The sequence below is a fragment of the Podarcis liolepis genome, assembly GCF_965112155.1.
Source record: "Podarcis liolepis genome assembly, chromosome: 13".
Lineage (NCBI taxonomy): Eukaryota > Metazoa > Chordata > Lepidosauria > Squamata > Lacertidae > Podarcis > Podarcis liolepis.
In genome coordinates, this window is record NC_139573.1 from 21,476,827 (window position 1) to 21,500,846 (window position 24,020).

General features: G+C 47.9%; 3 protein-coding genes across 4 annotated transcripts; 1 reads left to right on the top strand and 2 right to left on the bottom strand.

Moving 5' to 3' along the window:
• Window positions 1–1,730: 1,730 nt before the first annotated feature.
• On the bottom strand, window positions 1,731–3,939 carry LOC310691861 (DNA-directed RNA polymerases I, II, and III subunit RPABC5-like). Its single transcript, XM_083472088.1, has 4 exons — window positions 3,790–3,939; window positions 2,918–3,023; window positions 1,927–2,143; window positions 1,731–1,884 (listed from the first exon to the last, which is right to left on the bottom strand). The coding sequence occupies exons 2-3, from the start codon at window positions 3,010–3,012 to the stop codon at window positions 2,035–2,037; spliced, it is 204 nt and encodes a 67-aa protein (XP_083328214.1). The 5' UTR covers window positions 3,013–3,023; window positions 3,790–3,939; the 3' UTR covers window positions 1,731–1,884; window positions 1,927–2,034.
• A 1,596-nt stretch (window positions 3,940–5,535) lies between these two features.
• Window positions 5,536–14,877, top strand: LOC310691844 (tetraspanin-4-like). 2 transcript variants are annotated; one of them, XM_083472052.1, is made up of 8 exons: window positions 5,536–5,695; window positions 8,217–8,296; window positions 9,051–9,242; window positions 9,935–10,009; window positions 11,022–11,123; window positions 11,524–11,652; window positions 13,517–13,600; window positions 14,374–14,877. In XM_083472052.1, exons 2-8 carry the CDS (start codon window positions 8,228–8,230, stop codon window positions 14,440–14,442), a joined length of 720 nt encoding a protein of 239 aa, XP_083328178.1. In that variant the 5' UTR covers window positions 5,536–5,695; window positions 8,217–8,227; the 3' UTR covers window positions 14,443–14,877. The 2 variants fall into 2 exon arrangements, with proteins under 2 accessions (XP_083328178.1, XP_083328177.1); XM_083472051.1 differs by lacking the exon at window positions 5,536–5,695 and adding an exon at window positions 6,294–6,324.
• A 352-nt stretch (window positions 14,878–15,229) lies between these two features.
• Window positions 15,230–24,004, bottom strand: AKT1S1 (AKT1 substrate 1). Its single transcript, XM_083472021.1, is given in 6 exon segments — window positions 15,230–16,369; window positions 17,765–17,913; window positions 19,808–19,885; window positions 22,402–22,868; window positions 23,589–23,701; window positions 23,703–24,004. Coding segments are annotated over 6 exon segments (1,026 nt in total). The 5' UTR covers window positions 23,778–24,004; the 3' UTR covers window positions 15,230–16,225.
• Window positions 24,005–24,020: the final 16 nt, after the last annotated feature.

Below are 24,020 nucleotides of genomic sequence, written 5' to 3' on the forward strand. Positions count from 1 at the left end.
ACTCTGGCGGCATCAGCAGTTTCAGTGGTATTTTGCTTTTGTGCATCATTGAATCTGGAAACCTGAATGACACATGAAGCCCTTGCTCCTAGAGATTCTAACCTAAACACTGAATTGGCTTTGGTGGTCTTGAGCATGGGTAGGCAAACTATGGCCTGGGGGCCGGATGTGGCCCAATCGCCTTCTCAATCCGGCCTGCAGACAGTCCAGGAATCAGTGTGTTTTTACATGACTAGAATGTGTGCTTTTATTTAAAATGCATCTCTGGGTTATTTATAGGGCATAGGAATTCGTTCATTTTCTTTTTCCCTTCAAAATATAGTCCGGCCCCCCACAAGGTCTGAGGGACAATGGACCGGCCCCCTGCTGAAAAAGGTTGCTGACCCCTGGTCTTGAGCTTAACTTCTGCACCACTAAAAGCGGAATCTGAAAGCTCTGGAAGGTTTATGTGTGGCCATGCTAATTTATATAAATGGACGTTTTACCTGTGCCTACTTCCAATACTAATTCCTGTTCAATAGGCATCACTTATCTAACTAGGCTTCAGCTAGTCTGGTGGTTGCCAACCATTGTGGACCAGTGGGCAGCAGTCACAAAATGGTTATGGGGAGAACACAAAATGGCTGCCACATTTAAGAGATGGGAACAAAATGGAGGCGAGGGCCGGTGCCCAGTTCTTGCAGCCAACAAAACGCGGGCAGAGGAAAGGCCATGTCGGTGCAAACACAAACTGAGCAGGAACAGCAAACAGCTTCTTGTGTCGGTTTTTGAGGCCACCAGGCAGGCAGGCAAACAGCTTCTTGTGTCACTGATCCCTTTTGCAGGTGGTGTAACAGGTACTCGCAGGCACACTGGCAGCCTTGGCTGTCACACCGGCAAGTTCTGAGCTACCGCCTGCCCTAAAGTGCAGTCCATACATTCAAGAGACCAAAACTTGTTTGAGATTTGGTGGCGTCAAAGCCAATTTCCTTGGAGGTGGTAGCTGGGTCCCTGCTAATCCTTTAGTTAGCATGCGTGAAGTCCCATGAAATCAGTTATGTGCCATACATCCATAATTCTGTGAAATCAACATGGGTTCACAGTAGCCACAGTTTGCATATACGTTTAAATAAACTATATATCCTAAAGACACCACAGACTGCTGTGCCTCTCCGAAAAAGGAACACAGACCCTGGGTAAAGCATCTGTAACCCCTTGAACAGCACAAGAAGAAGCGGTTGTGTGTAATATGTTCCTGGGGCCTGTAAATCTTGGCTCCTGTAATCTCTGGGGCCTTCTTGTTTTTAAGGAAAATGGTGCTGCTCTCTTCCCCATCTTGCTGCCATACCCTGTTTGCTTTTGCAGGAACTGAGGAACTCTGGGACCCATGGCTCTTGGAAGGGCGTGTCTCCTGAAATCATTCTCTCTCTGTTCTGTTGGAAAGCCTGCTTCAATAATTCACTGTTCAGAGTACTGTCTGTTCTGATTTAACACTAGTTCTGATCAAATCTCACAAGATTGTTCTAAAAACCTGGGCTAGCCTATATGCAGGGAAACAAGGCTGCATAAACACAATGAAGTATGTTTCTCCTTTCATTCAGAATAAAAATCCTGAGGAAGGCAGCATTGAAGACAAAATCAAAAGCAACAGTAAAATCTACTCTACAAGCATATTCCACAAAATACCAAAGATCATTTTGCTCAACCCCACCCCACCCCAAAAACCCCACCGAAAACAACACAAGAGTAAATTTGTGTGTATCATTCTTTTGGGAACACAGTGCATGTGCACCTATGCACCATGCTCTTTATTGCACATCACTGAATGAGACAGAATCCTTCCATTGCACAACAGCACCCTCCAGTGGGAGGTGCCTGGTTTGGATACAATCTGAAGACAGGCTATCTGTCTGTGTCTATCTACCTGTCTATCTGTCTATCTATCTGTCTATCTATCTATCTATCTATCTATCTATCTATCTATCTATCATCTATCCACCGGGGGGGCGGTGTCTTCCAGCCTCATTGTGGCTCTGTTCCAGGGTGCCAACACTACTACTTCTCCAGGGGCGCATAGTTCAGCAACTTTTCAATCAAATCCACGTGTGACAGGAGCATCCTCCGACAGCAGTAGCGCTTCAGGCCAAGGGCGTCCAACGCATCCCTGAGAGAGGGAACGGAAAAATGAGTGGGTGGTCTCAAGATTTTCTCTCTCTCCCTTTCTCTTGACTCGGATTGCCAATCTTTCTGTGGCCCTCTGCTCCTGTGCCTTTCATCAGCGGCCTGCTCTGGCCTGGAGACACAGATAAACATCCATGTCCTGTGTACTGAGTTAGCCAGTTTTATCCAATTTATGCCGCAATCAGAGGGCAGCAGCCCTGTATAGGGAAATGTGTGATGTTTTATTATGTTTTTGTATATGCTGGAAGTCGCTCAGAGTGGCTGTGGCAACTCAAGTCAGATGGGCGGGATACAAATAAAACAACAACAACAACAACTGGAAGGAGTCCAGAAGCCATTTATAGAGATGGGGGAAAGCAGACCATTAAAACGTTACAGGTACAGTGGTACCTCAGGTTAAGTACTTAATTCATTCCGGAGGTCCGTTCTTAACCTGAAACTGCTCTTAACCTGAAGCACCACTTTAGCTAATGGGGCCTCCTGCTGCTGCTGGAGCACAATTTCCATTCTCATCCTGAAGCAAAGTTCTTAACCCGAGGTACTATTTCTGGGTTACCAGAGTCTGTAACCTGAAGCGTATGTAGCCTGAAGTGTATGTAACCCGAGGTACCACTGTATACTAAAAGGTTTCATCCAAAAAAGTCATGTCATAAAAATTATTATTATTATTATCTGTGATAACAGGATGGGGGGCTAGAGAGAAAGACAAGGTAGAAATCCTAGAAGATACAGCAAAGAGGCAAACCTGTGGACTCACCCTTCTGTGTATTCCGCCTGCAAGAGGCCCAGGTAGGCTTCCCACTTGTTGCCCACGACTTTCCCGCAGGTGAAGCACCGAACTGGGATGATCATTGTGAGGTGGCCTAAAAAGGAATGTATTTTGGGGAGGGAGAAACAGGAAGAGAGGCAAGTCACCCAGGTTTCTTCCCTCTCTTCCCACCAAACCTTCCTGGGCTACCTAGCTATTCTTAGTGTTGCAGGAATTTCTCCGTTAACATTAGTTTACAGCAACTTGAATAAAATATTGTGGGGGTCCAGGTAAGTCCTGCCCCCACATAACTGATCACAGGATGCAGTGCACCCACACCGTTTGAATGGGAATACTCATCAACTTTGGGGGCGCGAGGCCCCTCAAATATTTTATTGTGGGGGACTCCAGCTCCCACCAACCCCAGCTGGCCTGGCCAATGGCCAAAGGTGATGGAAGCCGTAGGACCCCCCCCCCCATCACCATCACCATCGTCCAGCCACGGGTTAACTGCTCTTGCTGCAAAGGTGATCGGGAGGTAAAAAGCCCACACATCTTAGGTTAAGGCCACGCCCTCACCCCCGGCTTTTACGCTTGCAAACAGCTTCAGGGAAGGCTGAAATTCAACAGGTGCTGCTTCCCTCTGTTACTGCGTCTTCCCCACTCTCTCTACAAGCTTCACCGGGTGAATCTCTGCCTCTCGTGCCCTTGGAGCTGTCCCGAACAGCCTTTCGCTCCCCTAAGCGCTTCCCCCATTCCTGCTTCCTCCTTCGGGAAGTGGGGGCGGCCCTCGCCCTCCCCGGATCTCTCCCTCCCTCCTACTTGCCATCTTTCCCCCTCGCCCTCCTCCCTGGCAGACCCTTCTCCCCGCCGCTCCCCACCTTCCTCTCGGCCTCGGCCGCCTTCCTCTCTCCCGGGGGTCCCTCGTGGTTCTGGCGCAGCAGCGAGGCCGAGGGCTGGCTTCTTCCGCTGCCCGCAAGAGGGAGACACAAGCTCCGCCGCCGCCGCAGCAGCAAGAGGAGGAGCCCCGACGGCGACGCCGCCCCTTCCTAGCGGAGCCCAAATTTCTTCCCCTTATAAGCGGCAATCGATCTGCCAGAGGGTCATCTTGTTGTTGCTTACATCCTTGGGATCTTCGCGTTTATCCAAGTTTTTTTCTTTCTCTCCGCCCCTCTATCTTTCTTTGGATTTACGCGTTTATCCAAGTTTTTTTTCCCTTTTTCTCCGCCCCGCAGATCTTTCTTTCTTTCTTTCTTTCTTTCTTTCTTTCTTTCTTTCTTTCTTTCTTTCTTTCTTTCTCTCTCTCTCTCTCTCTCTCTCTCTCTCTCTCTCTCTCTTTCTCTCTCTCTCATCCCGCCTGAGGAAGAATTCTGGAGAACTCGGAAGTTTGCTTGGTAATTTCATACATTTTGCTTGGCGCAAATATAGGCATTTGCCCCCCTCCCAAATTTGGAATTTTTGCGCATGGGGTTTAAATTTTGAGAGTGATGCGCATTCTCTCTCCCCGAAATAATGATACCTGGCCTGCCTTACAGGGTTGTTGTAAAGATTGTGGCATATTTATATATATAGGGGGTTGATAACAGCCACTAACTCAAACGGGTTTATTCCGAGGTAACGGTCCTCGCTTGTGAAATCCTGAGCGCTGCCCCGTTACTTTGCTGTGCCCCCGCTTCCCGCAACTGCTATTTGACAAACTTTCTGTCTACCACACGGGGGTCTTCATATTGCAAAGCGCACGGCTTCCCCCAAACAATCCTGGGAACTGTAGTTTACCTTTCTCATCGCTACAATTCCCAGCACCCGTAAGAAACTACGGCTCCCAAAATTCTTCTGAAGGAGAGAATGTTCTTTAAACGTATGTGATGTGAAAGGGTGAATCAGGATTGAATGAAGGTGCGCTGGAATTTTGACGTGTGAACGCTGCTGGAAAAAACTCGTGTGCACGGGGAGCACAAAACCCACAATAAACACCCACTTGGAAGCTGGCAATGTGGAAGGTACAGAAGCGAAGTACTTTACTCCCGAAGTTGCTCCCAGAGTAACACAACAGGAGGTGCTCTCGGAAGTGCTTTGAGCAGTTGGAAATCTGAGGCTATCTGTCACGTGCAGCCTGTGTTGGCGTTTACTTAGAATTGTAAACTTGGGAGGGACACGGAGGGTCATCTAGCTCAACCCCCTTGCAATGCAGGAATCTTTTTGCCCAACGTGGGGATGGAACCCACAACACCCTGAAATCCAGTCTCTGCAAGCATGTTTTAACACCCTCCCTTCCGCGGGGGCATAATTTGGAAACGTCTCGAAAGCAGAAAGAGAAGTTATTCACCAATGTCATACAAGTCTACTCCGAAGTAAGTCTCACTGAGTCCAATAGGACTTGCCGTACTGAGACAGGAATGGAACAGAATCCTGAGCCACACGTTTCTGATGTTAATGCGGTACAACTGAGTCGCTTTTCATTGTCCTTTTTTGCGGGGGAGGGGGAATGTTTAAACAAGAACAGGGGTTCAAATCCGACTGGACGTCTTTGTCTCGAATAGAAACCCGTTTCCCTCCCAGAGCCCCCTGGGCTCCTCCCCACAGTCTCAAACACGCCCCACATTACTGCCCCCCTTTCTCCCCTCCCATTTCCTTCCCCCTGTCCCGTGCTGGAATTTGCTCCCCCTCCCTTTCCATCCTGCATCCCATCAGAGGACAAGCAACTTGGAAGAGGTCTAGGTGTCTGGGAGGGGGGCTCCCGCCCCAAATCCGCACTCCCGCCCCAAAGTCTCCTGCCCCGAGATCAAGGTGAGGGGCGCACGGAAATGTATTTATAATGGGGGGGAGAGAGATGTGTCGAACCAGGGATATTTTGAAGGGTATAAAAAGCAGGAGGAGACTCCCTCCTCGGGGGGAGGGGATGATTTCTGCTGTATTGCAGAATATTTTTCTGGGTCCCATAGAACTGATTCTGCCCACCCCAAAGTCTCTTACTGCAAGATGGGGGGGCAGGGAGAGATTTGGCAGCTGTAGTTAGTTCCTTCCCTCCAGAGGTATTGGTACTTTGTTGAAAGAAAGACGAAAGAAAGAGATCAAAAGGCTCCTTTCATATTATTTTGCTTTTCTCCCATTTGGTCCGTCCCGGCCCCCCCCCCCCCACTTTAGGGAAATAATTTAAGGGAGAGCGGGAATGGGTGTGCGTTTTAAAAGCCCATCACAATTTTATGGGTTATTTACTGTAAGGAATATATTTTCGACCAGTTCAGATCCGGGAATTTAACATTCTTGTTAAATCCAGAAGGGGGGGGGGAGGTTTGGATCTTGAATTGGGAAGGTGGGTCTGGAATGTGGGTTATTATTTTTTTCTACAGAATGGGCTTTGCTGAAAAAATGGAAAAGGAACTCTGTCGTGAGTGGCAAAATGGCAAGGAATGCGGGTAAGGGTGGGGTGGGGTAGCTTTAGCAGGAAAGACCTACAGGGTGGAGAGCGTTTGACTAAGGAAAACTTGGCAATTTCTTTTTACGTGGTCTGGTGGTCTGAGGATAAACATTGCCCGTCTTCTTTCTCTCCTTCATGTACCTTCGTCTTCAGCACACATGATAGAGGGGATGCGTTGCCCTACAGGAAATCTGTAATCTGGGCCTGGACAAGGGGACTTTCCCACCCCCTGTTCGTTTGTTGTTTATTTATTTAGCTTTCCCTAAATCAGATAATTTACCTGCTTTCCCCCCACTTCCTTAGCCGCTTCGTCTGAAGGGGATAAATCAACGTTTTCTGTATTTCCAGTTATTTTCCTAAAAAATAAAATTAAACAGTGTTATACTCTTAGTTGTTTTGATACTTAAAACATGGTGCGCTCTCCATTTAAATGGGACAACAAAATAAAATAAAACAGTTCCCCCGCTTGACCGCATTCGTAATTTTTATTGCAGTAATTTTCAAGATGAGGTGGGAAACAGGCAAACCTTTAAAGTTAAAAGTTAAAATAAATACGGCATTGTTCTTTTTAAAAAGCAGAGTATATGAACATTGGGAACCAAAAATAACTCCCTCCATTTTGATGTCCAGAGGTTACGATTGAAGGTTGTGTTTGTGGGGAAGATTTTGCCATTCTCTTGATAGGCCTCTCAACGTTTTTTGGCTGTTAGGGAGCTGCCGGGATTCAAACTCCCCTCAGTTCTGCCTGAATACACAGTTCCCTTGCTACTGGCATGATATAGAAAGGACATTGCTCCTACGCCCTGCCCCGCAAAAATTCAAAACTATGTCTAATCATTGTCCAGAAGCATCTTTATTTCTGACCAGCCTACTGATTCTGCACACTTTAGAAGCCATAGTGAGACAGGGCTGTGTAGTGGTTAGACTTCAGGGAGAGGCCTGAGTTCAAATCCCACCTCAGCCATGAACTTTTGGCCAGAACTTAGCCCAGCCTACCTCACAGGGAGGTTGCCAGGATGCAATTGGTGAGAGTCCTTTAGCCACCCTTTGCTTTTTGAATAACATAAACAAAAAATTGTACAAACCAGTGTGCCAGGCCTGAAGGCCATAGCCACCAACTGGTTTGCTTTGATTAAAGAGGGTGGTGAGCATTTAAAATTTTCAGTATGTCCAAAAGACGGTCTTTAAACTTTATGTAGAATCCACAATACCATTTCTAATGCTAACCAGGCCTTGACCTGCCCATCCTCCCAGTTAGGTCTAGGAATTTTACCTCGGCCTGTTCGCTTGGGGTCTCCCAACTCTGAAATGCTCGTTTTTGTCTGAGGAAAGGCTTCCTTTCATATAGATTAGCCTAATCACAGTTTGGCTAAAGTGGCACGGGGTGGGGGACGTTTCCCTGAATTTTTTCAGTGAGAGAGACTTCATTTTATTTCATATTGTGTGAGTGACACTGAGTAATGCCAGCCTAGTATTTCTTAATTATAACAGTTGTATCCTATCACTCCTCCAAGGGGATCAAGGTGGCATACATAGTTCTCCCTCTTAATTTTTATTATTATTTGAATTTAAAGGGAATAAAATATGAAAACCCCCAATAAATTGCTTGTGGTATCCAAGCAGACTTTTTCACCTTCCCTCTCCTCGTCTCTCTAGCTCCCTTGCAGTCACAAGCCCCACAGAGCAAATTAGGGGAAGGGGAGGAAGCTGCAGGCGAGATGAGAGGAGGGTGGAATCCTGTTGCATGGACAGCTTTGGGTACATCACTTCAATGTTTTCATAGAGGACCAGGATTGCCTATGAATTTCTGCCAACTGCATTGTAAATGCTCATGTATGAACGTTCCAGAATCACAGCATGTTGCTTTCTTTTGCCCCCCCCCCCTTCCAGACACATCCACCATGGGGGTCAGCCGTGGCTGCTTGCTGTGCGTTAAAGTGAAGATGTTCGTCTTCAACCTCATCTTCTGGGTGAGTTGCAGTGGGTCCGTGCACCTCTTCTCAGACAAGGTTGTGTGAAAGTCAAAAAATTCTTCATCGGATAGCCTTTCTTTCTACATCTGACCTGGGGACTCCCAGGATTAGTGGGAAGGGCTTATGAGCCTGTTATTAATGGCAGGACATTTCTCTTTTAATAAATAAGTAACACAGCAAGTTATCTTACAGGTTTGTAAGGACGAACAAGATGGAAAGTGCATTTGTGTGTTAAAACGCTGTCATTTTATAGCAAACCAAAAATCTGCCTCTAGACTGCCTGAGAGACCCCGCTCTCCACTATTGGCTGAACCACTTGTGATGTCACAGAAGTTTCATCGGCATTGTAATGGGCAAGGGGGGGGGGTGTCAGCAACAGAATGTTGGCAGTTGCTTTATTTGTTCCAATAAAAACTTGGCACAGGATTGGGAGTCAGGAGGAACTAGGTCTTGTTTGTAGGAAGGGGCTGAACTGAGAGCTTTTGCGGCTGGTGAGTGGAGACTCAGCCAATGATCTCTTCCACAACAGCATCCTGGACGGAGGGGGGGAGGGGGTACCATCAGAGGTGGGGAACCTCAGGTCATGCACATCTCTCCAAACCTCTCTACTTGACCCTCAGGACTCTGCCCAAGCCACACCCCTCACTAGCCTTGATCTTCACCCTCCTCTAGTGATTCTACATGCTTGGCATGTGTCCCCGAACAGTGATAATAGCTCTTCTTGGTGTGAGCTTGCCTTCTCTCCCCATAGCTCGGCGGCTGTGGGGTGCTCGGCGTGGGCGTATGGCTGGCTGTGACCCAGGGCCGCTTTGCCACCTTGTCGTTCTCATTCCCGTCTCTGTCGGCAGCGGGGCTTTTCATGGCGACTGGAGCCATCATCATGGTTGTGGGCTTCCTCGGATGCTTGGGGGCGGCCACAGAGCACCGCTGCCTCCTACTGACGGTAAGAGGTATCTCTCTACTGGGTGTTACACTGGGGGGGGGGTGAGTGTGAGAGACTCGGATGAAATTTGTGCAGAGGCGTCTAATGAGATCTTTGGTAGGGGAAGGTGCCAGGCAGAGAAATGGGCAACTGACTTAATTCAATGCAAGAATGCTCAGCCCTGCTTTGGAGCATAGGCAGAGTGCAGGCATCACTAGGAAGCAGAAAAGTGCATTTCTGAGATGCTGTGGACAAGATGGGGTCCAAGAGGTGCATTTTTCTGTGCATAAAACCATTGGGAGCAGTCACATAACTTCGCTTGTGGGCCATCTTGCTTTAGATATGTTCTTGTTTTCAACTTTTCTTCCTGATTGTGACTTGGCTGCCTGGCTTGAGCGATGCAGAGCTGTGGGTTCTGCATGTATCTTTCAGTCATGCCAATGATCTCTGCTTGCAGCGGCAACTTGTGCTACTCATTTAACTGTGGGTGGCTGGGAAGAAGGAGGGCTTGCAGGGTTAGTTGAACCAGAGGGCCTGATGGCATGTATATGATCCTGTGACTGCAATCAAGTATGGAGCAGAGAGGGGGGGTGCGGTAGGAAGTGGGGGCACACTTTGTTCAGAGATGCACACATCTGTAAACACAAAACTGTGTTGTATGAGGCTTTCTCCTTCTCCCTGGGATTGCTGATCTGGGTATCTCTCTTCCCTAGTTCTTCCTGGTCCTCTCCACCCTCTTCCTCCTGGAGCTGGTTGGGTTGCTGGTTTTTGTCACCTGCAGGGACAAGGTAAGGACCTTCCTCACCCCATATGTAGAATGAGGAATGGTGAGATCCAGCTCATTTGGGCAACCTGCAGTCTGCAGGCCACATGCGGCCATCACAGGCCTGCAGTGCAGCCCACGCCCCTTGCCACTGCTGAGTGCAGCCCTGTGTTCCTTTCCCCTGAAAAGGAGGCTTTGCATTTTAGCAAGAGATCTAAGGGGACAGTTCTCAAGCTACCACTGTGCTGCTCCCAGGTCACCAGGGCTTTGTAATGCACACTGGTACAAGATAGTTTACTTATAATACTGTCAGCTCCCTGTAGCATCTGTGCTCTTAACAGATGTGTGTGCAGAGAGGAAACTGATTCAAACCATGAGCCTGTCCCGATTCTTGTGGAATGAGGAAAGAGTCCATTGTATAGACCTCATGAATCATCATCCTGCACCTCCCCGCCCCACCCCATATACTTCTTCAAACTTTGGGGTCTGCCAAGCCTGCTGATACTTTCCCACTTGTTAATGGATGGTGCCATTTTTGGCTACATTAGGATCTACACTCAGACATTGAGTTTGCTTGTATCATGTATACGGAACAGTTGCAGTGTGGATAAAGTTATTTGAGTTACATGCTTTCTTAAGATAGCAGGTTTTAATTCATCTTGGAATTTGGAATATTGCACCATTTCATTTAGGGTGGTTATCTTCCAGAAAGAGGTCTGGAACCCACGGAATTAGGAAGTGAGGGAAAAGAGAAGGGAAGTTCAAAGAAGAGTGGGGGCTGGACTTCAAACTGTTGGAGTGAACTACTTGGCTACTAGTCTCCACCCCTAACTTGAACATCGGAGGGCTTCCGATACTTCCCGACGGTTAGAAGAAAAATGGCAGGGCAGGGTTTCCATCCAACTTTGAATAAGCACCATGAGGGTTGTGTTCACCCCACCAAGCCAAAGTCACAATCTAGTCTCTGCATCACTCTTACCATCACACACACAGGTGCTGCTGGTCCATTGGGTGTGCTTATTTTGTCCTTTCTCTAGTTTGATAGATATGCCCAGTCCAATCTGAAGGAAGGACTTCAGCTGTATGAGACAGAGGGAAATGTGGGTTTAACCAGAGCATGGGATGTTGTGCAGAATGAGGTGAGTGTTACACACACACACACACACACAGAGAGAGAGAGAGAGAGAGAGAGAGAGAGAGAGAGAGAGAGAGTTTACAGTACTTCCAACTGGTCATCAGTCACATCCTAGCAAATTCAGGTTGCTCAGCTAAAGCTGATTTTGAGTTCTCACGCAACAAACCCACTTCCCTAATAGATTGGGATATTTTTGCAAGAAAGAGGTGGGGGAAAGGCGGTAGGAAGTGTGGGATGGCGCTTGCATCATGCATTGCCATCTAATCTGCCCACAAACAGGTCATCTGGAAGCGAATTTAGAGAGCTAAGAAACAGCCAGGGAGATTTCCCCCACTTTAAGCACCCTCATCCCATTTTGGAAGAGCAACCCCCGTGTGAGACTGATTTCTCCCCTTGCTTCCCAGTTTCGCTGCTGTGGGGTGCAGAACTACACAGACTGGTTTGAGGTCCGCAACAGAACGTGGGTTCCCGAGTCCTGCTGCTTGCAGCAAAGTGACATCTGCCAAGTGGACAGCGCCAGCTGGTGGAAGGAGGTGAGACAGCAGCAGGAGTTGCCCTCAAGGAAGAGAGAATCCCCTACGGCTGTGGGTTCCAAATTGGGTTGTCCGCTGAAGCCCCCTCCAGGAATGCTTGTGTCCTGAGCAAGTGGCAAATGGCTAAATGCAGGGTCCAATTACCAAGACTGGCCTGCACTAAAACCCTCCAGCAGACCTCTCTCTCGGAGCTGTTGAGGTTGAGAGGGCCTTTGACACTCTGTCCTGCGACAAAAGTATCAGCTTCTGGCTTTTGACCGTAGAATCTCATCTCCCTCTCTGACCATACAACACACTCAAAATTACTTTTGTGCTGTTCTAACTTCACGGCTTATCCCAGTGAATCCTGAGAATTGTCACTCAAGGAGGTGCTGAGACAGAGGTTTCAGAGGTCTGAGACTCTCTGCTTTTAACATTTTGTGCATTAAATGTTGAGATATTCCAGGAAGGAGGGAATGATGAAAACCAGAGGGGGAAGGGGTTCCTAGTCTTTGGTGGCCTATGAACCAGCATATGACTTTTATGAAGCCCCCCAAAATTTCAAGACTAGCTACTCTGTGTGTCTTCTTGCCAGTAGCAATATGCAGTAAGACAGCGGGCCTTTGTGGACTGCTTTTCCTGAGGAAAGCGGCCTAGCCCAGTCCTCTTCTGATGTTTCAACCCAACTGAGTTTGGGTGACGGCTGCAGCGAAATCTTTGATTTGCTTCATTAATGCTGCTGCTCAAAGCTGTTGTGTTAATTTAACTCATCTTTTTAACTGTGAGATTTTCTTGCTCTTTTTTTGAGTGGGATGGCATATCTGCTTTATGATTTAAGGTTGTTTACACTTAAAGGTCGCTAATATAAATATATAAATATAAATAAATATATTTATATATTGAACTATAAATATATGGGGGACGGACAACAACACCTAGTCCAGGTTGTAGTGTGGATACATCCTATTTTATTTAGTTATCTTCCTCCCCTCCCCAATATATTTTACTCTCAAAAGACTTACATAAAAGGAGAGTGGCAGTCAGCCTATTAGCGTGACCAGTTACCAGCCTGGGTTGCTGCAGTTTTCACGATATAGGCAAATTAGACAGGTTCAGAAAAGAGCACTGAAGATGACCCGCTGCATGGAAAATAAACCTGGGAAGAAAGGTTGAAGGAACGGGGTATGTTGACAGACTGAGAGGGGTGTGTGTGTAATAGCCCTCTTTGAGGAGAAGTGCTGTCACATAAAGCAGAGGCAGGGAACTTCAGGGTCAAATGCAGCCTGCCAGGCCTATCTGTCTGTTGAAATTTCCCTCAGCCTCATCCCTCACTGGTGCTGCTTCGTATCTAGAGTGGTTTTGCCTGACTGTAGTACGTCCTTGAACTCTCCTAATGCCTGTTGCTTGTCTGGATGGAGGACAGAGGGGTGACTGTGCAGAAACCAGTCTAGTTACTGTACAGTGGTAAAATTTACTTTCACTCCTTCACCCATCCTAGCCTGAAGCTCCCAGATAGTTGCCAAGAAGAAAATGCAGCCCTCCTGCTGGCAAAGGTTCCTGTTGCAGAAGAAAGGCTTGTTCACTTCAGCCCAGTGGATAAGAAGGGGGGACACTTTTAAGTTATAGAAGCTGATTTGGGCTGAATATTCAGTTTAATATTCAACCCAAATATTCAACTGATTGATGGCAAGCGCAGTTCCACAATGGAACAAATGACCCAGAGTTCCTACTAGAAACAGCTTGCATGTTAAATAAACGTTAGATTAAATGGAAGATGACATTTTTTGGGTGCACAGGAGTGTGATCAACCCAGATCGGAGGCACTGCCTCTTCTTGCCAGTGCACTCTGGTGACCATGTTTGTTTTGTGCTCTATTCCCCTAAAGCCCTGTTACGAGAAGGTGAAACGCTGGCTAGGAGAGAACATCTCAGCCATGGGCATCTTTGCCGCCTGCATCATTGTTGTCCAGGTGAGCAGGAAGGAACAGCCATGGGAGGGGACACGCCTGACCTGAGCAACTGCTGGGGCCGCTCTGGTGCAACAACACACATGCCACCCATTACCATCAGCACAAGAACGGAAGGTGGGGTTGCCTGCAGGGGACCACAGAATAGGATGAAGCTATTCTTTCCAACACTGGCCATGGTTCCACAGGGAGTAAAGAAATTAATTAGAAGCAACACGTAAACTGGTGCAATCTGTGCTTTCAAAAGGCATCCCCCTTTAGAAGACTGTCCAGGAGGATGGTTTCCTGACTGGGAAAAACCACACAGAAGCTGCCCCTGCCACCTCCAGCTTGTACAAAATGGGCCAAGAAGCAGGGGACTGGGAAGCCAGATGCCAGGGCACTGGCTCATTTGTAGAGTCTACGCAGTTAGCCAATATGGGGCCTTTTAGAAGTTGTGGACTACAACTCCCATCAGCCGCAGGCAGCATGGCCAGAGGTCACAGGTGATGCGAGTTGTAGTCCAAGATATCTAGAGGGCAACCCATTGGCTACACCTGGTCTACACTGACAGGCAGAAGCTCTCCAGCCTTTTAAACAGCCCTGCTTGGAGATCCTGGGTGGTTGGACCTGAGACCTTATGCTCAGCCTTCCTACCTTTTAGAGGCAGCGGCAAGGAGGGGAGTTCAGGAGGCAGCATCTTAATTCCAATATTGTAAGGAAGTGACATGCTGGGCTGGGACTCTTCCGCCCCCACTTTTTTTGTTGTCTGTCTGACCTCCTTTATGTCTCTCCAGGTCTTGGGCATCGTTTTCTCCATGCTGATGTACTGCCAGGTGCGGCGGGCGGAAAAATACTACGACTGAGCCCCATCCGAGTACATTCTTCATGCCTCCGTCTTTGTGGCTCAGAAGCAGCACCAAGGGGATTCCTAGCTCCTTTAGGGCACCCACTTTCCCTTGCTTCCTCTCCCTTTCACTTTCTTCCTTACTTGAGAGCCACAGGCCTTTTGCTAAAGACCATTCCTGCCCTTAGGCTCTTGCCATATCTGCTGGGAGAGGAAGATACCCCCCTTCCTTCTGAAGGACCTCGTTTTTTGCTAAATCTTTTATTGTGCGTACCTCTTTTCAGGCCTAGAGTGGGATTATATTTCCTTTCACCTTAGCCTACATAATCCCCCATCCCAACCCTATATTTTACATCGTGATCCTGACACCTACCCACCCTTTGCCCTTCAATCTTGTTGCTTTTGTATATAACAGAACTATACCAAGCACCAATAAAGCAATTAATCCCTTTCAGTCACTCTATTTATTTCCTGCTGCACATTTGTATTTTGGGTTAGGGGTGAAGAGTGACAGCTGCTCAGAGTTCTTCATGCTAACTCTCCATCAGCCCAAATGGCAAGTGATTTTACGAACGAAGCGATCTCCTCTTTGAGGGAGGGGGGATATAAACAGAAGAGGGAAAATATATAATGGGGCATGTTTCTCCCCCTCCTGTTCTGCTCCGCTCACAGGTCTGGATGAAGGTAGCTGGTGGTACAGGAAGAGGTCTTCCACAAAGGCCTGCCATCCCACCACCTTTCTGGAGATGTAACTCCCCCCACCCTTCTAACTCACTTCCTGTCAATCAGTCAATACAGCAAAAGAGTTGGTAAAAGACAGCTTTTTTTAATTATTATTATTATTATTGGCTTGTAGGTTTGCAGGAAGGAGAAAAAAAATACATCCTCTCCCTTCCAATTCACCAATCATCTTTGGACAAAAATAGAGGGCCAGGGCCACAAAGCGCCCTTGAAAAATCTGATACAAAAGTATTATGCTGGGGCAGCGAGGGGGTGGGTGGAAGATAAACGGAGGGGTTGTAGGTGACTCCTAGAGCCGCTTTTACATCCCGCCTGCCATGAGAGCAGCCTCACCTTTGCACCACCCCTCCCCCCAAGAGGGAAAAAAGGACCCTGAAGTACCGCTCCTGGAAATTGGGAGAGAGCTATGCATGGGGGAAAGTGGGGGAGGGGGAGGTGGGGCAAGCACAAAACGACAGGATTCCTTCCCCCACCACTGCTGCCCTGCTCTATAAAGGGTCAGTTAGGTCAAGTGTATAGACAAACCCAGCTTATGTGCAAAGGATATTTTAAGACACTTATTTTGGGAGGAAGAAAGCAAAAAAAGGGGGGGAGCTTGGGGAACTGACGAAGGGAACCCACCGCAGCCAGATGCTGGGGTAGATTGGAAGGGTTGATGGTGGTGGCAAGAACAGATATGGGGGTGTATTTGTTGTCATTATCCGTCCGTAGTGTTCCATTTCCCTCCTCTATGTGTCAGGGACCCCTCTCAGAAAAAAACGACTGTACCTCCTCAATTAGATAGGACAGAAGGGGAAAGTGGGACAGAATTTCTGGCGTGGAGAGAACGGGAGACAATTGGACCCTCCACACCAGCTGTAGTGTAGAGATTGAGGTCATCAATTTAATTTAAAGCTTGTGGGAGCTCAGGAAGGATAGGGTGGGAAAAGAGAGGGGAGGGAATTCGAGCTGTATGGCTTGAGGGGCGCTTCCAACCCTGTCCACCGATTTGGATGGGGGGGGGAGGAGAAATAAAAGGGCACAAACAGAGGAAGGGGCGGGACAGAGGGCCACCAGATCCATTAGTATTTCCGCTGTAGTTTCTGGAAGTCGCTCGTGTTGAGGCGCGGCCGAGGCAGGTCCCCAAACATCTCTGTGCCATCTGACACCCTCAGCACCAGAGCTCGCATGCTGGCGGCAATTTTCTCCAGGTCGGGGGACGAATGCTGTATTGAGGAGCAAGGGAGGGGAAGCCAGGTGGAAAAGTCTTCGTTATTTGTCTTAAATAATTACGCAAGTCAGCAAAACTAGACCGCTCCCATCCTACATCTAAATTCAGATCTCTACCTAGAAGCAGTGGCGTAGCGTGGGGGGTGCAGGGGGGGCCGGCCGCACCGGGCGCAACATCTGGGGGTTAGGGTTAGGGGCGCAAATCCACGGGTTAGGGAGCGCAAAACCACGGGTTAGGGGGCGCAAATTACTTGCCTTGCCCCGGGTACTGACAACCCACGCTATGCCACTGCCTAGAAGAGCTTTTCGACAGAAGCTCCCACTGGAAGTCTGGAGGTTCTGCCACCCAACTTCCAAAGTCTATGCATTCTACTCTAAAACATACGACTCCAAATTGAGACTCAGTGTATTTCTTTTCTTCTCTACTGTCAATGCTAATAACACAGAACAATATAAAGGCATCAGGGCAGTGCGCGACAAAATTAAGCACCATTGAAAAAATAACAGGTCAATCAAGGATGCTTTAAGCCACCATATAGGCCTGGTGGTATAAGAAGGTATTCCAGAAACACCTGAAAGTTAATGTTTTTTTGGGGGGGGGAGGGGGGAATCTCCCAAATCTCTGCTGGAAGTGTGTTCCATAGCATGGGACTGGTGACACTAAATGGCCAACTCCTGGTAGAAGCCATTTGGCCTTTTTTGTAATCCAAGATACACCCCCTTCCTTGAGATCCTTCACCTACTTTGATTTCTGGCTCTCCCTAGTTGCAAGCAGCTCCAGCACCCAGGTTGCCCCCTAAGTCTCCCTCTTCTCCATCAAACTGGTCTCAGGCGTTATCCTTTGCTCAAGCACCATTAAAAAAAACACCTTTGCTGATTTTCGCATAAAGTACACATCACACAATTGTCTGCCAAAACCATGAGGAGGGTGAAAGGGCTGTGGAGGACTTACAGGCCTCACCTCCCTCACTTCCAACTTCTCTCCCGTTGGCCACACACATTCAAAGCCTATCTTTGCAATCGTAAGAACTTGATTTTTAAAGAAAGCAAAGCAAAGCTGAGACTCCCCTGGTGAATTAACGCAAACGACATTCATTTCTGTGCATTCAAGCTGCAGCCACAGGATATGCACAGCCCCAGCCACTTACAAAAGCTACAATGACACCTGTAGGAACTGGGGGGGGGGTTGAACTTTTTGCAAATGTGGCCCCAGCATCTTTCCAGCAGTGACCCTACCACCCTGCTGGAAGATGTGTTTTTTCTGGAGCTTACCCACCAGCCGAACCCTACACACCTGTCTTAAAAAGGAAGGGGGAGAGCTCTGGAGTGTATCCCCCCCCCAAAAAAATATGTCTGCCTTTCCAATACACACATTCTCAGTTCCTACCCACCTTGCTGTTCTCTTCATCAGAGGATCGCATCTCTTGCCGTTGCTCCTTGAAGCCCCAGATAGGCACTGAGACAGGCAAGGACTTGGCATACTGATGGCTGAGGGGTGGAGGGGCTGTCTGGCCAGGAGCCTCCTCACTTAGACTCCCATCTGGGAGAGAGAAATGGGGGGAGAAAAATGGGTCAGAAGGACGGAAGGAAATAAAAAGAAATGAACCATCAGAAAGTATCCTCCTCCCTAGCTACAGGAGGGAAGGGATAACATCACTCTCGCAGGAACTATGCTACCATTTAGTTTGAATTACTAAAACTAAAGCAGTCTTTCGCAAACTTGTATCCTCAGCTGTTGTTGGACTACAACTCCCATAATCCCTGACCACTGGTCCTGCTAGCTGGGGATGATGGGAGTTGTAGTCCAACAACAACCAAGGACCCAACACTGCAATGAAAAGGTTGTATGTTTTTTACAGATGAGTGATGTTGTTTTGCAGCACCCCATGAAACCTCCAGCTTTTGCTGACATAGCATGCACCTGAGAAGGAAGGTTCAGTTTTGGCCGGGAGAGGCCTGAAGAGAGACTCCGCTACAGGAAGCCAGACATTTCAAGCAAATGTCTCCTTCCTACTGTATAAAGTCCCTGACATGCCTCCCTTATCTTTTGTAAATTTAGCAGTAACAAAAGAGTGTCAGGCTCCCTTCCTGAAGTGTTGAACCAAGATAAAATCTCCTAACCGTTACTCCTTTCCTTTGCCCACCAGTTCTTGCAATTACTAGATCAAGTAGTTCCCAATGGCCTGAGGCTCTTGTCAGAACAGCCCAACATATTTGCTGATCTCTTTTCCCTACCTCACCTGGACAGCAAAATTAGATGCATCTCTAGAAGCCGTTTTGCAAGGTTTTTTAGACAGACTCTTCCCGGCTTGCCTTACAGTTTGTAAGATGAACATGGAGCTTCCATGTTCCAAGGCAGTATCTCCAAGTCTGTTGCCGGGTGCTACATCTTAAGAGGTATGTGATATTTGGAGCCAAGTTATCAGGAGGTGGTCTGCCCACTTGCAAGCTTTCCCGAGACATCTGCTTTGACTTTGCTGGAGGTAGAACAAAAGGACTATGGGGACATTTGGCTGGGAAAGGCAATTCGTTTGTCATTAGGATGCACATAACCTCTGCTGCCACCTCCCTTCAAAACCCTGGTAGAATAAAAAAAGTTAATGAATGTATGAAGCAACAGAGCCCCACTCCTTGTACCCATTGTTCACATTGATTGTATCCTTCCTCTGAGCAGCTCAAAGCAGCAAGGGTGGAGATTGGGGGGGTCACCTCTTTTATCCTCATAGACCACCTTGTAAGGTGGGCTAGCCTGGCCCAAGGTCACCCAGAGAGCTTCAGGGCCAAGGAGGGATTAAAACCCAAGTTTCTCTGGTACACTCTCACCACTTTGCTCCTCTGACTGCTGATCCTCTCCCACAAGGAAGATCCTGACAAACAGAGAGGGGATGTGGGAAAAGCTGCTCCCTCAATATACCTATAAAGTCTTGAATGACTCCAGGCCTAATGCAATCAGCAGGGACGCGGGTGGCGCTGTGGGTTAAACCACAGAGCCTAGGACTTGCTGATCAGAAGGTCAGTGGTTCGAATCCCCCGACGGGGTGAGCTCCCGTTGTTCGGTCCCTGCTCCTGCCAACCTAGCAGTACGAAAGCACGTCCAAGTGCAAGTAGATAAATAGGTACCGCTCCGGTGGGAAGGTAAACGACATTTCTGTGCGCTGCTCTGGTTCGCCAGAAGTGGCTTAGTCATGCTGGCCACATGACCCGGAAGCTGTACGCCGGCTCCCTCGGCCAATAAAGCGAGATGAGCGCCGCAACCCCAGAGTCGGCCACGACTGGTCCTAATGGTCAGGGGTCCCTTTACCTTTACCTAATGCAATCAGCAGTATCTTGGCTTCTTCCACATTTGCAGTCAACATAGTATGTGCATTGTGGGAAGCTGGCAGAGGGAGTGAAGAGACTAAAGAAAAAAAGTGGGAGATTCAGCTGCCGCTCACCGTCAGTGCTCTCCAGATCAGAGTCGAAGAAAGGCTCATATTCCTGGCTTGGAGAATCCTCGTCCATCACAAACAAACCTGGAAGTGAATTAAAAACAAAACAGAATTAGATCTCGCTGAGTTGTATGCACAGGGATCCCCTATTTGAACATGAGAAGTAGCCGTTCTGCGACTGCTTATCAAGCGATCAACACAGTCACATCCGGAGGAACCCCCCCCCCCCAATTATACTGGAATCCCTCACTCACTAGTTAGGTACAGCTATATTTTGCTTCAACTGAGAGATGCAAGTGGCAACTGTAAGCAAAGCGTCTTCCCCTTCCTGTGGCAACTTTAAAAACTAAGAAGAACCCATTTGATCAGGTCAATGGCTCCTCTAACCAAGCATTCTGCTCCCAAGAGTGGCCAACCAGATGTCTTGTGGGAAACCTACAAGCACAGGAGAAGACTCCCACATGGTGGTTTCCAGCAACTGGTTTTCAGAGGCATTATTATGTCCAGCTGTGGAGGCAGAGAATAGACAGTATGGATCATAGCCATTGAGAGCCCTCTCCTCCAGGAATTTGTACAATCCTCTTTTATGTTTTTCCTTTTTTTATTAAATGTTACAAAAAAATGAATAGAAAAAAGAAATAGAAACAATACATAACCATACATAAAAACATTCTGTCTACACAATTTTCCAGAATGCAGACTAGAAGACAAAAGATAAAAGAAAGAAACAAGAAAAAGAATGAAGAGAAAAAATATTTTTCATAATCAATTATTCCAAATTCATACTTCAAACATCACAATATTTAAATCCTAGTTAAAATATTATAAAAGACTTCCACCGCATTCACCACACATCTCTTGGTTATCTAATTCACCTTTACATCTGTTCTTCAGTCACTTCCTTTCCTTATAAATTCTTTCGTAATCCATCTAATCTTTGTATTCTCAGTATTCTTCACAAGGTTAGTCTAAGCACAATCAAACTTTCTCCTGGGAGCATCCCATTCGTCTCCCAGGCTCCCACCCTGGGAGATCTTCCCTTCCCTGTCTCTCACGCAGGGTCTTTTTCTGTTTTCAAACCACCACTCCCACTAAAGTGGTCAATTCCGCAAGTTCTATCACCATAAACACCACTTTGAAACACTTTTGTTTCTAGGTTGTGAGCTTGGGGCTATATTGAAACTCTTTAGGGGACAGATTTAAAGAGTTGAAAATTATACTTTCAAGTATTGCTAAAATGGTGAAGAGCTCCTCTCCCCTTTGGGAAGGCAAGGGTGGTGATGTGCTGTGTGCCTGGATATGGATTCTGATCTGGAAAAAAGCATTATCTAAAGTTGAGTTTCTGAGAAAGGGGCATCTCCTATTCAGGTGGTGAAAGCAGCACCCTACAAATACGTGTAGAGCTTGAGACCCAACTACTGCGTGCTAGGTGTCAGGAAACATCCAACAGGAGTGAAGAAAGAATTACTTTGGAAGAAGCAGATTCAATGAGAAAGCCATACCAAAATTTCAGCTCATTATCTCGGTTTATTATTAAAAAATTCCTTCCAGTAGCACCTTAAAGACCAACTAAGTTAGTTCTTGGTATGAGCTTTCGTGTGCATGCACACTTCTTCAGATACCAGCACTTTAAAGACCAACTAAGTTAGTTCTTGGTATGAGCTTTCATGTGCATGCACACGAAAGCTCATACCAAGAACTAACTTAGTTGGTCTTTAAGGTATCGGTTTATTATGTGTGCTCTGAACAAGACTAGTTCATCCTGACCAGAACAGGCAAAATACACAGGATTTTGCAGTGAAGAAAGGAACACCAAGTTTCTAGGAGTTAAAGGCACACTTTCAGCCGTTTTCCACAAAAGGAAATCTTGATATTGCTACGGACAAACCTCAGGCATGGAACAAACCCTTGTTAAGGGTGAAATAATAATAATAATAACTTTAAACCAAGCATTATCCTATGCAGACTGATTCAGCTGAGCATTAGTGCTGCAAAGCCTGCCTTCCTGAATTGAAAGAGGTCTGGTGGTTTCCTCTGGAGACACAGCCACAGCAGAAAATGCTCCAGGCTACTTGAGAAGGGACAGTCCTAGCAGCAGCTCCTGGGAGGCAGGAATAACATAGGACACATTCACACCATTCACACCTAACATCAATACTGAAGGGAGCTTAAAGGTAACAACTGAAAGTTGTTAAGAAACCCCTCCTCTTCTCACAGACCTACAATTCAGAGTTCCCTGAGAAGAGGGATTGATTTTTAAATCACGAAGATTTTTAAACTCTGGGGGAGGAGTAGGATCTCACAACAACTTTCATCACCCTTAACAAACTACAGCTCCCAGAATTCTTTGGGGAAAGCCACAACTGTTTCAATGGTATCACTGTGATTTAAATGTATGGTGTGAATGTTGCTTTAATGAATTTACTTCTGGCTGCTATGACTTTCTGCTTTATTTGTTAAGATGTTGCCTATCACTCCCCATTTTTAGTGATTATACAGCATTTCAATGATGCTACTAACAGCCACTGTAAGCATTTTAAGGAAAGCCGAGCTAAATATATTTTTTCCACAAACAAACCACCGACTGCACATAGACGTACCAGTGGTGTCACTGGGATGCTCTCTCCCACCTGGCTGCTCCAATTCTGTCAATGTATTCCTGTCTCCTTCATCGTCTTCCTCTTCAGGCTCCTGGCCTCCAGAAGCCTGGGGCAAGGGCCCCTGGGGGGTAGGTGTCCTGTGTGGGGCAGGCTCATCTGAGGCATTGGTAGAGGGGCAGCTCCTGGAGTAAGACCCATTGGTGGGACCTGGGCGGGGGGCAGAAGGAGGACGGGCAGCATAGGTAAAGGCGGTGGTCTTGTGAACCACCGCGATATCTTCGAGGTAGCGTTGAACGGCATCAGCTAGAGCCCCACTTCCGTGCTGTGCGTAGCTGAAGCCACCAGGGGGTGGGGCCCTGAAGGCGGTGAGCAGCACTATCTCATTGCCTGTCTGACGCCGGTACTGTTCTGCTGCAGCAACCAGGGCCGCCCAGCTCTCCTTGTGGTTATCCGCCATGTTCGTCATCCTACAGGCAAATAAAAAAGAGAAGGGGTACACACGTTAATGTTATGGAAATAGCAGCTGGGCAAACGTTAAGGGTTGACTGAAATATTAAACGTTGAAATGTTGACAGAAATATTAAATTGGCTTAATATGGATGAAACAGTACTTGAGAGGCAACCCAACAACCTTTCCTTTTGACCACACGCATGGACCGTATTCGAAGAGAATTGCATGTAATGCCTCTTCTAAAGCAGCACCTGCCACCCACTATTTCTGTAAGCATTTGTATCGAAACAAGAATCATTCTTATTAAAGATAACTGCTCCCTAATCTATCAGGGGCAAACTTTTGCAATTGGGAAGGAAGGCAAACTAGCACATTTAAGCAGGAAGGGTCAAGAAGCAACGTCTCCAGGGTCCCCAGAAAAGGGCAGGTAGGAAAGGCTACCCCTACCCAGACCCCGGGGTTCTCTTTTTTTGGGGGGGGGGTAGTAGACAGTGGGGTCCTTTTTAACGGGTCGCAGTGAGGGATGGAAACAGGGAGCCCGGACTCCTGGGTTCTGCTCCAGCAATACGGCAAAACGCACGTTCATCCCTTTGAGGGCGGGGGCGGCAGATCACAATATCTCCAGACAAACAACGCTAACGGGGGGGGGGGGAGGAAGAAGGGGGGCAGAAACAAACACCTTCCCCCTCCCCTTCCAAGAAGGGCTCCAGAGGGAGGGGGGAAAGGGTTGCATTACCTGCCAGCGCCTCTCAGTTCTTCCTCCGCCGAAGCCTCCCCACCCCCCTCGGGGGCCACCACTCGGAACCCTGACCTCTCACCTTTGACCCTCCCCAAGACACTTATGGGCCCCCCTCCTCCTCCAAACAACAACCGCCTCCTCCTCCCCCCGGAGGCCCCGCCCACTCTCTCTGCCCTCACAAGGCATGAGAGAGGCGCCCGCACGTTTCCCGTTACGAAGATGGCAGAGCTAAAAGAGCGCAGCGCCCCCTCCCTCCCTTTTAAGGGCCTGAGGGGTTTTTCATGCCCGATTCAAAGATGGAGGCCGGAGAGCGAGGGGCTGGCCCCGCCCGGGGCTACGGAAGGCGCCTTCTCCTCAGGCAGTCCCTGCCGCGCTCGGGGGGGGGAGGGGGTTGCTCTCAGGTAAGCGCGCGCAGGGCAAGGCCGCAGC